This window comes from Mustela nigripes, chromosome 1 (assembly GCF_022355385.1).
Source record: "Mustela nigripes isolate SB6536 chromosome 1, MUSNIG.SB6536, whole genome shotgun sequence".
Classification (NCBI taxonomy): Eukaryota; Metazoa; Chordata; class Mammalia; order Carnivora; family Mustelidae; genus Mustela; species Mustela nigripes.
The window spans coordinates 110,947,621-110,960,452 of record NC_081557.1 but is presented as its reverse complement, the minus strand read 5'-3'; the positions used below and the strand labels follow the sequence as shown (position 1 = coordinate 110,960,452).

The following is a 12,832-nucleotide window of genomic DNA, read 5'->3' as shown; positions in this document are numbered from 1 at the left end:
ATTCTCAGCCTCCCCACCTATGCATTTGCATTGCTCCTACATCTATCAGACTGTGCCTGATGTAAAGCAGAAGAGAACAATTCACTGTGTCCCAGCTGTTGGCTGTATTTAGAATTAGCTAAAATCTGGCTTTTATAATATCAGTAGTTACTGAAGAATTAAATGAAGTGGGAAGTTGTTACCTTTCACATGGTGATTGATGTAGTGAATGGTATCATAAACAGTAAATATTCCTATTTTTAAAATAAACCATTCCTATAACAAAGGAATAACATAAAAGCAACATTACAGAGGTCTCAGGCACTTGGCTAAGCTCATACCATGCAGTAACTCATTTCATCCTCATGATCTGATGTTGGTGTGACTTTTATTCCCTTTTGGTTAAAGCAACAGAAGCATGAAGAAGTTAATTTGTCTCATGTCGACAGCTAGAGGATGTCAGAATCTACATGCAGGTGTGGGTCTGTCTTCAGAACTAGAGTGTTATTTAACATACATAAGATAGTAGACTATTTTCATGCAGAGATGATTTCTTACACTCTAATTTTGGATCTCAGCAATATTAGATATATGAACCTCTCAAGATCTCCTTTTATTGATAGTCTGATTTTTAGTCCTGTTTATAGTATGGTGGTTTATAATTTGTAAATAATGAAATTCATTATATAAGTTGTCCAAATTAATCTGGTGTGTTCACAGGTGGTCGCTGTGTATGGAACTTTATCTGATTTGCTTTCTGTGGCCAGCAGTAAACTCGGCATAAAAGCCACCAGTGTGTATAATGGGAAAGGTGGACTAATCGATGATATTGCTTTGATCAGGTAACCTTCACCTTCTTATAAGCTGTCTACAGTGTTCCCTCAGCATCTTGGTGCTCTGCTGTTTCCCTTAGGCAGTAGTTTAATTACTGGTAAGAATACAGAATTTTGGCAAATGATTGCCTAAAATTTGCTCTTTAGAATTTAAGTAATTTAGACTAATACTATATGGTAGAAGATCCTCAGTACATTCCAGTATTCTGATAGTCTTTCTGCATATTTCATACATGGAATTTTTTTCTTTCTGTTGCTAGAGGTGGATCTAATAGGATATGCAATTCAGGAGGGGTGTCAAAATTTATTTTGGTATTACAGAATTGATGTACTTACATTAACTCATGACTTGATTGCCTCTGAACCTGTGTTTTTGTAAGATAAATTTAAAATGTTGATCCTTCTCTACTTGTTACACAAATAGTCCTCACAGCAAATCAGGCCAGTTTGCTAAATGACTAATTTACACAGTTCATCAAAAATCAATTTGTCGGGGCGCCTGGGTGGCTCAGTGGGTTAAAGCCTCTGCCTTCGGCTCAGGTCATGATCCCAAGGTCCTGGGATCGAGCCCCGCATCGGGCTCTCTGCTCAGCAGGGAGCCTGCTTCCTCCTCTCTCTCTGCCTGCCTCTCTCCCTACTTGTGATCTCTGTCAAATAAATAAATAAAATCTTTAAAAAAAAAAAAAAAAATCAATTTGTCAAATGACCAATTTGCCCAGTGTTTTCTAGTTGTTAATTTCACCACATTTTAAAAAAAAATTTATTTATTCATTTGAGAGAGAGAGTACACAAACAGCAGGAGAGGCAGAGAGAGAGAGAAGAGAAGCAGGCTCCCCACTGAGGCAGCCTGGAACCTGATGTGAGGTTCAGTCCCAGGACCTGGAGATCATGATCTGAGCCAAAGGGACACCTACCCATCTTAGCCACCCAGGCACCCCTCACCACATCTTTTCTACTTCTTTTCCCACTGGCTTATAATTTGGGTTTGGCTAATACCCCGTTAGCATGTTTCAAAATTCAGATGCCTAGAACTTTTGACTCTGAAGACATGCATTTTTTTAATGTTAGAAATCTGATTGATCTCTTTAATTTTATATGCTCCTGCTTATTGTTTAGTTCATTTCCTAAGAATGCTTTGAATTTCATAAACCTTACAAGGACCTACTTTGGTAAAAACTTGCTAAATAAAGTAGAGCTTTAAGTAGGGTTAACTCACCAGTGATCACCACCATAGTGATTTTTTTTTTGGTTCGGTTTTGTTTTGTTTTTAAATATCCCAGGCAGATATGTCTCCTTAAAACAGATTAGTTTACCTCATTCCATCCTCGTAGGATCATAGAATTTTGAAGCAAGAAGAGACTTGAGAAAGAAAATAGGAATGAATGCTAAGTACTGACTCTGCCCAAGTCACTTCCATTTAATTGGCAAGACATGGGATTTTTCAAAATGATGGTATGAAGATAATGATGCGCTGAATTACAGTGCAAAAATACAAAGCTAATTCAAAGTTTAGTTTTCATTTAAACTCCGGTCAGAATGACCTTTCAACATAATATACTGCTTTTGAAGGTAATCGCTTCTAATCTCTTCATTTTATAAATGAGGAAACTAAACATCTGAGAAGTTCAATGTCTTACCTGGGTCACACCGTTTAGCAGTTGATTTTTGTTAATGAGAAGAAAACAGATGTTCATACTAGTCTTAAGTTAATTGGCATAGTGATTAAGTAGAAGAGATTGTAGACTTAAAAGATAGAGCTTTAAAATCCAAATCAATTAGAATTTCTAAATTTTTCAACATCTGTCTCCCAGCTTCTTTCTGTTTTGATAGATAATTGAGTCTCATTGTTGGATGATTTGCATCAAGCTAAATTTCTCCTTAACCCAGATGCTGCCTCTAAGAAACATTTAGTGTATTCCTGTGATGCCTTATAGGAAATAAAAATTTCTGCAACATAGAAGGTCAGAACTGAAGCCTTCTGAACTAGAAAATATCTACTTGATTAAGAACTGGTGGCTCACAGTATAATCTCTAATCATTTATTTGCGCAAATAGATATTTTGAGGTAGGGGAGGAGAATATGCACTGATAATCTAGAATTTTGGATTATATGCAATCATTTTACCTTTGGGTGTGTGGTGGGTGTTAATGAGTTTTTATAGCAGAGTTCTGATTGCAATTTTATTCTTCCTAGATGTAACATAAAAATGTATTTTCATTTCCAGAGCACAGAGCAGCTGATGATTTAGAAGAAAAACCCAATAATTTATTTAGGGTTATAGAATTAAAGTAAAAAAAGAAGAGTTGGCAGTGCCTTTAATCATATCCCTTGAGCATGAGAATATGTTCTCCAGTTGATAAGAAAGCTGTGAGTTCACAGGATTTGCATAGTGGGTTTTGTTTTGTTTTTACCATTTTAAAAGTTCTTCCATGTGCAGGACCCTATTTGAATTTAAATTTAAAGACCCTTAAATCAAGAAGTTAAGCAAAGCACTGAAACTTAGTTTCTTTGCAATATAGACTGATAGCAAAACCTGTCTTCTACATAATTCTAAGGTATAGGTCCTCTAGTCAACTGATAATTAATGTGATTTCTGGATTTTGATGGTGGCTTTTAAATTTTGATTTTCCCAGGGATGATGATGTTTTGTTTGTGTGTGAAGGAGAACCATTTATTGGTAAGTGACTTCCTTACAAGCCAATTTTATCTGCCAAAATGAAAAAGATGGCAAATATTTTACATGCACTTACTAAGCTTAATTGAAAAGGATCTCATGGCAGCATTCAGATCTTCATACCTTTTTTTATTCTAAATTGGGTGTGTGTTGAAGTAAAGTTTTAATTTGAATTATATTATCATATTTTAGTGTGGATACCTCATCTTTTACATGCCTTTAAACTGCACTGAAATTGCATAGGTTCATCAAAAATGACATGGTAAGGTCATTTTGATTGTGAAAATACAACTTTTTTCTGATATGTTCTCCTTGAGAGTAATTGTCCCAATTCCTGTAAGTGTTAGGTTATAGAATTTTGAGTGTGCACTGCTTGCATAAGTTAGCATTTGACAGTCATTCACAGTGGCCATATCAGATCAGTCAAAATGACTTAATATCAACCACATACACAAACACATAGGCTACTTTTTGATTTGGAAGAAAGCTTATACAATTGTGCATCTCAAGAAAAAGAGCCTAAGGCTTAAATAACATCACTGTTCTTTAATGAGTATTTGATATATTTAGGTCCATACAATCTGACCCTGAATATTTAATGATTTGTGTAAGCCATGACAGTAATTGTATTTGGTGAGCAGAGGGAATTCTTAGGATCATCACACAGGCAGTTGCCAAATTAGAAGTAAGTACATTCTCTTCTCTGTCTTTATCTTAAGACGATGAGCACAAATTTTTCCACATCTTTTATCCATTAGCTTAACAAAGTATTTAGCAGGCAGTGGTCACTTAATTGGTTCATTGTACACATACAAACAAAAAGTAATCAAATAATGTTTTTGTCTTACCATTATGAACTTCTGGATTTAAAAATATTTGGTATGTTTTCATGCTTTGCGTTTATGGATGCTTACATTGTTTTACATTTGACTGGTGGAAACCTCTTCAACTCCTTTTATTAAAACCCTATTGGTCTTTTATAGCTTCCTTACTATCTGGAATAACAAGGCATTCATCTTATACTTCTGTTGCAGACCCAGATCAATATGTTTTACAATAAGCCTTAATGTCTTTTAGTAGGAAATGTCATTTCAAAACACAGTCTGGGTGTCAGACAGGCTCTTTGCCACTGGGTTCATTATTTTTACTAGGCTTTTTGGTAGACAGAGTTGAAAATACATAGCTAGCTAGAAATGCAATTTATGTGTAACATATGATAAGAAAGTTTATATAATATATGGCATTATAAGAGGTAGAATTTCTCCTGGGTTCATACTCACTCACACTTTGGTTTATAATCAGGATTGTTAAGATTTTTATTTAACCTTTTCTGTCTTACACCTATGTCTCCTTATATCCATATCAATAATTCTGGCTTGGGGGACTGTAGGGAATGATAGAATTATGTCACATAAGTACTCATTTCATCCCACACAAAACACACATAAAAGTGTCAGTATCAATTCCAATAGTTTCAGTACCAATATGAATCCTAAAGACAGTTAAACATTTTTTTGCAAATGCTCATTCCTTTCTTTCCTTCATTAAAAAATAATTTTATTGTTTCTACATTATCAGCTTACATAGCCATTATAGACTATACTCTCTCTTAAAACTGTCACTTAGCTTTACTCTTTCAAATGTATTTAATGCTCACCCCCAATCCTTATGTTGATGCCTCCAGTGGTTGTCTGAAACTCTAATAGATTCTTTACAAAGAACTTCCAAGAAGAACAATGTTCTCTGACATCTCACATGTTAATAACAGTTTGTGGCTTCTATTTTTGACAATCACTTTGACTAGATATAAAATCATATGTCAAAACTGAACAAATTGAAAACTTTAATGATGTATGTTTTATTGTGTATCAGTTATCTCTCAACTAAGCTGTTAAAAAAAAAAACCCTTGGTTCATATTTTCTTTCTTCAGATATCTTAAATATGTTGTAGTCTGTCTTATTCTGGCATAAAATGTTCATGTCCAAAAAATATTATTAATAATGATTATTTTTCCTAGGTCACTCAAAGGATTATTCTCTTTCTTTAAAGAACAGTAATTTTGGTAGACTTTTTCTGAGTATTCTGAGCTGATTCTCTCTGTCTGATAAGTGGTGGACCTTGTCAATATGTACTTTCAAATCTTCTTTTGATTTCAGAAAAGTTTCCTTGAATTCTAAATTATGCATTTCTTTTGTCTCCCTGCTTTAATTTTCTTTCAGTACTCCTATTGTTTGTATGTTGGATATTCTACACCTGTCTTCTATATCGGAAATTTTCTCTGCACTCCTTTTCATCTCTTCCTTCATTTCTTATTATTTTAAAAGTTTTTCTCTTTTTCATCTTTTCTTTCCTTTAAGGTATTACCTGTTTATTCTCTCCTGTGCTGCTTCTAGTGTAGTTTCATTTCTGAATTAGGTTTGGGTTTTTTTTTTTTTTCTTTTTTTTTTTTAAGATTTTATTTACTTATTTGACAGATCACAAGTAGGCAGAGAGACAGGCAGAGAGAGAGGAAGGGAAGCAGGCTCCCTGCTGAGCAGAGAGCCTGATGCAGGGCTCGATCCCAGGACCCTGGGATCATGACCTGAGCCGTAGGCAGAGGCTTTAACCCACTTAACCACCCAGGTGCCCCGAATTAGGTTTTCTTCATAGTTCTCATTCTCTCCTCTGAGTTCTCTCACTTCATTGGTGAATTTTGTAATTCTGGGTTATGTTCTTTTCATATTTTATACTATTTACTACTTTTAGCATGTTTGGAATATTTGGTAATAGTTTTTATCTATTTTGGGGGCATTTCTTTCTGGCACATTTTCATTGTCTATAGGGATGTAATTCTTATTCTTTGAAAATTTTTGTATGAGATTTTCTGTTGCCCATTTAACGTGAAATTGTTTTCTTTAACTTGAGAAGGGAAAGCTAACTTAGGGAAGGTTTTCTAATTTCATGGCTCTGAAGTTCACTTTTCTATTATTTGTGTGACATATTAAAAAATATGTAAGTCACCTTCTGATGTATTCTGGCTGTTTTAAACCTTTTTAACTTTTATTTGGACTCCCTTCTCTTTTGTCTCTGTCTTTGTTCTGTTCAGCTTGGGTTCTTTTTCCAGCGTCTTATCCTTGGTGTATTGGGCTTTGTCCTAGAAGGGAGTTTTGGCTGGTGGGTTTTGAGGTTCATTTATAGCCTCCTCAGATCTTACTGCAAACTACTTGCTTCATCCACCCATAGATTGAACATACCCCTTCCACTTTCAGTCTGCTATTCTCAAATAGATTTGCCAAACTTTGAAGTGAGTATGGATTACTTTGAAATTCTTAGGTTCATCACCTAACCTGTTGTTTCTGTCAGCTTCTTCCTTCAAAGACGCTAATACTGTGGTGCTCTTGTATCTGTGGGATTACCTTATCAGTTTTGTCTTAAATGCTATCAATGCATCGCTAGTAGCTCTGTTAAGCTTTTAGGTATGTTTTTCCTTTCAAAGTTGAAGCTTATTGCCACCTTCCCCATTAACTCAATCATACCTTTTTTATTGTTTTCTACATGTCATTTCTAGATCCTCAGACAGATTCTAAACTACCTGAAGGGTTGTCAGGATCTCACACAGACTGGCTAACCTTAAATGTTGGAGGGCGGTACTTTACAACTACACGGTAGGTGCATGTGAATGTGTGCACAGGTGTGTGTTTGAGGACACTATGTAGTATTTGTTCTTTCCTTCAGTTTTTTTTTTTTTTTTTTTTTTTTTTTTTTTTTAAAGATTTTATTTATTTACTTGACAGAGAGAAATTACAAGTACACTGAGAGGCAGGCAGAGAGAGAGAGAGGGAAGCAGGCTCCCTGCCGAGCAGAGAGCCCGATGTGGGACTCGATCCCAGGACCCTGAGATCATGACCTGAGCCGAAGGCAGCGGCTTAACCCACTGAGCCACCCAGGCGCCCCCTTTCCTTCAGTTTTGATGATTTCCTTAGAAAAGACTGTAGTACCTTGTGATCTTAAACCATTTTTTAGAAAGTTTTTTTAAAGCGTAGGAGAATGATTCACAGGTCCTTCCAAAGAAAGCATGAAAGGCATGAACATGCTTTTTAGGTATCAAGTATTTTAGGGTTTTAGAACAGGTTTTTTAGATGTCAGGTAATAAACATGTGACACAAGTAAAAATGAACAGTATTGAAATTTGTAGCAACTACAACTGCGTATGTTAAAGGGGTAAGAACAAGGCAAGTTTAGGTCAAGAATATTGTGATATAATAGCTTGCTAGAAGGATAAATTAGTATTTAAGTTAAAGGAACCTAAAACTATTTGAATCAAAGGAAATGCCAGATTAGAAAGGATTTTGACAAGTGGCAACTTATTGCACATTTTTTTTCCCAGCATCACTCCTACCAGGTTATAGCATGCATCTTTTTGAGAGAGCAGCTGGGATCAAGTATACTCTTGACTTATCTGTTTGTTTATAAAGACAAATGGAGAAATCAATTTTTTTCCCTGAATTCTTAGGAGCACTTTAGTGAATAAAGAACCTGACAGTATGCTGGCGCACATGTTTAAAGACAAAGGTGAGTGCAACACATTGTTTTCACATTTTGTGAGACCTCTTTATAGCTGTATTGGCTTAACTCTGTCCTTCTGTACTTTTTAATGATACCAATAATTTTTACACGAGTGAAAACTTACTAGTATGTTACACAGTTTTTCTTCCTAAATTTCTAACTTTGTTTCTTGTTCATGGGGGGGTACTCTTCACTATAATGGTGACACAGGTGTCTGGGGAAATAAGCAAGATCATAGAGGAGCTTTCTTAATTGACCGAAGTCCTGAGTACTTTGAACCCATTTTGAACTACTTGCGTCATGGACAGCTCATTGTAAATGATGGCATTAATTTATTGGGTGAGTTTTTATGATTCCTCACATTTTTGTAAAGTTGGGATTTTTAAATTTTGTTTCCACTTGCAGAGTAATATTAGTAACATAATATATTTTCATAAAGTGAAAGTATATCTTTTTCACTTTTAAAGCTAAATTTTTTTTTATATATATGAGTATATATAGGTATGGAAATAGATGTAGGCACAGATACAGTCTTTGTGTATATGGGTATATGTCTAACCCATAAATTTTGATTTTAGATTCTAAAGAGATTTAGATTTTATCACAAGGGACTTTAAGCGATTTTGTTGTTTTTAATCAAATTGTGACTGTGACTTCACTTCAAGTTATGCACCTTCCCATCATGTTGAGACATAGGGTCATCAAAAGGGGAAATTATCTTCAGAATCGTAAGACTGGATTAGAATCTCAATTCTACAACTTACTAGAAGTTTAACTTGGGGGAATTCTCTCTTGAGTCTACTTTGAAAATAGAGTATTAAAAATATGCTCATCCCTGACTACATCACAGGATTTTCACATCATAGAGATGATGTCAGCCAGATCCTTTATAAAGCAGTACAAGCATCTTCAAAGCTCATGGACCTCTACCTGACTAAATTTGGTGTGACTTGATGAGTGGAGGGGTGGTGAACTTGAGTGCACATTCCTAGTTAGCTTCCACAGTTTGTTGCCATGTAGGTGTGTGGACATAGGGTGTCAGAGCCTTGATTTTTAAAGAAAAGATAGAAATCTAAAATTTTATGTGAAATCTTCTTGTTTTGAAAATACTATAAGCCAAAAACATCAGAATCAACCTGGGCTGGTGGTGAGGCAAAGGAGCTAATTTAACAATCTCTGGAGTATGATAAATAACATTCAGTAACTTTCATTGTTTCTGTATTAAAGTCTGCATTGCCTTTAAAGCTTACCCATTGCAAAAAAATGGCCTTATTTGACCTTTCATCTAGTGTCATACCTATTCATTACAAATTCTTTGTTGCTTTCTTATTTTTTTTACCTACCAACTGTTGCTTAAAACCATGTAAAACCTATTTTCATTTTAGTCATTCTGCAGAAATTATCATTAGACAAATAAGCAATGGTCCTCTGTTGTACAGCCCTTTGCTTTTCAGCAGCTAGACCACTCCTGCTTACATTCTGGTGGCCACTTTTTTCTGAGGACACTTAAACTTCACTGTGCATCCTATGGGCTCTTCGATGCTTCCTAGTTTAATTTTTCTCTATATCGCTGATAGCCTTTCATATCCTCCCCACCTGGGAAAGAACATCAGAAATACATATCCATGCTATCCCAGACTTCAGCTATTGCCAAACTATGCTTGTTCCTTTTTCAGGTTTCTCAGCCATTGTTGTATTTATTCAGTTGTTCAGCAAGCAGAGCTCTGTACTGGATTCATTTTATAAAGCGTTACTACTTCTAATTAGTACAAAATCTAGCCAGACTCTTTATAACATTTATAGGTTGCCCAACTGATTATATGCTTTACAATAATCCACACTGACTTATTTCCCTTCTACCTCTATTTATTTAAATGACCTTATTTCTTACTCTTCCTAATTTCTGCTTTCATCAGTGAATATATTTTTTCCTTACTTTCATTATTTGTTTTCTGCCTTTAATGACCTTCACTTTTTCCAGTGAATCATGTTGTCCTATTCTGCTACCATTTATCTTCAAAACCTTCTTTTTCTGATTTTTTAAAAATATTTTACTTATTTAAGAGAGAGAGAGCACGAGTAGGGAAGAGGGATGAAGAGAGGAAGAAAAGCAGACTGTCCACTGAGCAAGGAGCCCAGCACAGGGCTCCATCCCAGGACCTTGAGATCATGACCTGAACTTAACTGAACTTAACTGACTGAGCCACCCAGGCACCCCTCATTTTCTGCTTTAAATTACCATTCCTTTCCTTGACTTATTGACTTCAATTATTCTCTAACGTGAAAGCTTTTCTTGCATTGCAATATTTTATTTCCTTGAAGTCACATAAATTTCTGAACACATAAATTTGGTCTGAAGTCACATAAATTTTCTGAACCCCAGTTTGATACAGTAAAAAGAGAATTGTCGTAAATGTCAGGAAACATACAATTTAATAATGATCAAGGTGATCATTTGCCTACCAAGTGCCACGCATTATACCTAATTATATATTGCATATCACTTTTTTTTTTTAAATTAACATAGAATGTATTTTTTGCCCCACAGGTACAGGTCTGTGAATCATCAGATCAGACTGACACATTTCACAACACTCACCATAGCACATACCACCCCCATGTCCATAACCCAGCCATCCTGTCCCTACCACCCACCACCCCAGCACCCTCAGTTTCTTTCGTGAGATTAAGAGTCTCTCATGGTTTATCTCCCTCTCCATCCCATCTTGTTTCATTCCTTCCCTCCCTACCCCCAACGATCCCCCGCCCTACCTCAAATTCCTCATATCAGAGAAAGCATATGATAACTGTTTCTCCAGTTGACTTATTTCACTTACCTAATACCCTCTATTTCCATCCACATTGTTACAAATGGCAAGATTTCAATTTTTTTAATGGCTGCATAGTATTCCATTATATATCTATCTATACTACATCTTCTTTATCCATTCTAGGTTCTTTTCCATAGTTTGGCTATTGTGGACATTGCTGCTATAAACATTGGGGTGCACATGCCCCTTTAGACCATTATGTTTGTATCTTTAAGGTAAACACCCAGTAATGTAATTGCTGGGTCACAGGGTAGCTCTATTTTCAACTTTTTAAGGAACCTCCATACTATTTTCCAGAGTGGCTGCACGAGCTTGCATTCCCACCAACATTGTATGAGGGTTCCCCTTTCCCCACCTCCTCACCACTTCTTTCTTTTCCTGACTTGTTAATTTTAGCCATTCTGACTGGTGTGAGGTGGTATCTCACTGTGGTTTTAATTTGTATATCCCTGATGCCAAGTGATGTTGAGTACTTTCTCATATGTCTTTTGGCCAATTCTATGTCTTCTTTGCAGAAATGTCTTTTCATGTCTTCTGCCCATTTCTTGATTGGATTATTTGTTCTTTGGGTGTTGAGTTTGAGAAGTTCTTTATAGATTTTGAATACTAGACCTTTATCTGATACATCATTTGAGAATATCTTCTACCATTCTGTTGGTTGTCTTATGATTTTGTTGACTGTTTCCTTTGCTGTGCAAAAGTTTTTGATCTTGATGAAGTCCCAGTAGTTCTTGCTTCCCTTGCTTCCCTTACTTCCTTGCCTTTGGCAGTGCTTCCCTTGCCTTTGGCAGTGTTTCTAAGAAAAGTAGCTGTGGCTGACTGAGGTCAGAGAGTTGCTGCCTGTGTTCTCCTCAAGGATTTTGATGGATTCCTGTCTCACACTGAGGTCTTTCATCCATTTTGAGTCTAATTTTGTGTGTGGTGTAAGGAATTGGTCCAGTTTCATTCTTCTACATGTGGCTGTCCAGTTTTTCCAACACCATTTGTTGAAGAGACTCTTTTTTCCATTGGACATTCTTTCCTCTGTTGTTGAAGATTAGTTGACATAGAGATGAGGGTTCATTTCCGGGCTCTCTGTTCTGTTCCCTTGATCTATTTGTCTGTTTTTGTGCCACTACCATACTTTCTTAATGATTACAGCTTTGTAATAGAGCATGACGTCTAGAATTATGATTCCACCAACTTTGGTTTTCTTTTTCAACATTCCTCTGGCTATATGGGGTCTTTTCTGGTTTCATATAAATTTTAGGAATATTTGTCCCATTTCTTTGAAGAAATTGATGGTATTTTGATAGGGATTGCATTAAATCTGTAGATTGCTTTAGGTAAATGAACATTTTCATAGTATTTGTTCTTCCAGTCCATGAGCATGGAAAATTTTTCTATTTCTTGTGTCTTCCTCAGTTTCTTTCATGAGTACTTTATAGTTTCCTGAGTACAGATTCTTTGCCTCTTTGGTTAGGTTTATTCCTAGGAATCTTATCGTTTTGGATGTCTTCAGTCTTTCTGTTGGTATATAGAAATGTAGCTGATTTCTGTGCATTGATTTTATATCTTGACACTGTACTGAATTCCTGAATGAGTTCTAGCAGTTTTGGAGTGAAGTCTTTTTGGGTTTTCCACATAAACTATCATATCATCTGCAGAGAGTGAGAGTTTGACTTCTTCTTTGCCGATTTAGATGCCTTTTATTTCTTTTTGTTGTCAGATTGCCAAGGCTAGGACTTCTAGTACTATGTTGAACAGCAGTGGTGATAGTGGACATCCCTGCCGTGTTTCTGATCTTAGCCGCAAAGCTGTCAGTTTTTCCCCACTGAGAATGATATTCGCTGTGGGTTTTTCCTAGATGGATTTGATGATATTGAGGGATGTGCTCTCTATCCCTACACTTTGAAGAGTTTTGATCAAGGAAGGATATTGTACTTTGTCTAATGCTTTTTCAGTATCTATTGAGAGAATCATATGGTT

At 35.8% G+C, this 12,832-nt stretch overlaps 1 protein-coding gene across 2 annotated transcripts in view; it reads left to right on the top strand.

Annotated features, from left to right (window-relative positions):
• KCTD9 (potassium channel tetramerization domain containing 9) overlaps nucleotides 1-12,832 on the top strand; it is a 43,548-nt gene that overhangs the window by 8,780 nt on the left and 21,936 nt on the right. For both annotated transcript variants that reach the window (XM_059372009.1, XM_059372001.1), the window contains exons 2-6: nucleotides 700-821; nucleotides 3,447-3,490; nucleotides 7,036-7,132; nucleotides 7,981-8,039; nucleotides 8,244-8,372. In XM_059372009.1, coding sequence (XP_059227992.1) covers nucleotides 8,012-8,039; nucleotides 8,244-8,372 — 157 coding nt within the window. In that variant the 5' untranslated portion in view covers nucleotides 700-821; nucleotides 3,447-3,490; nucleotides 7,036-7,132; nucleotides 7,981-8,011. The remainder of the gene's footprint in view (nucleotides 1-699; nucleotides 822-3,446; nucleotides 3,491-7,035; nucleotides 7,133-7,980; nucleotides 8,040-8,243; nucleotides 8,373-12,832) is intronic.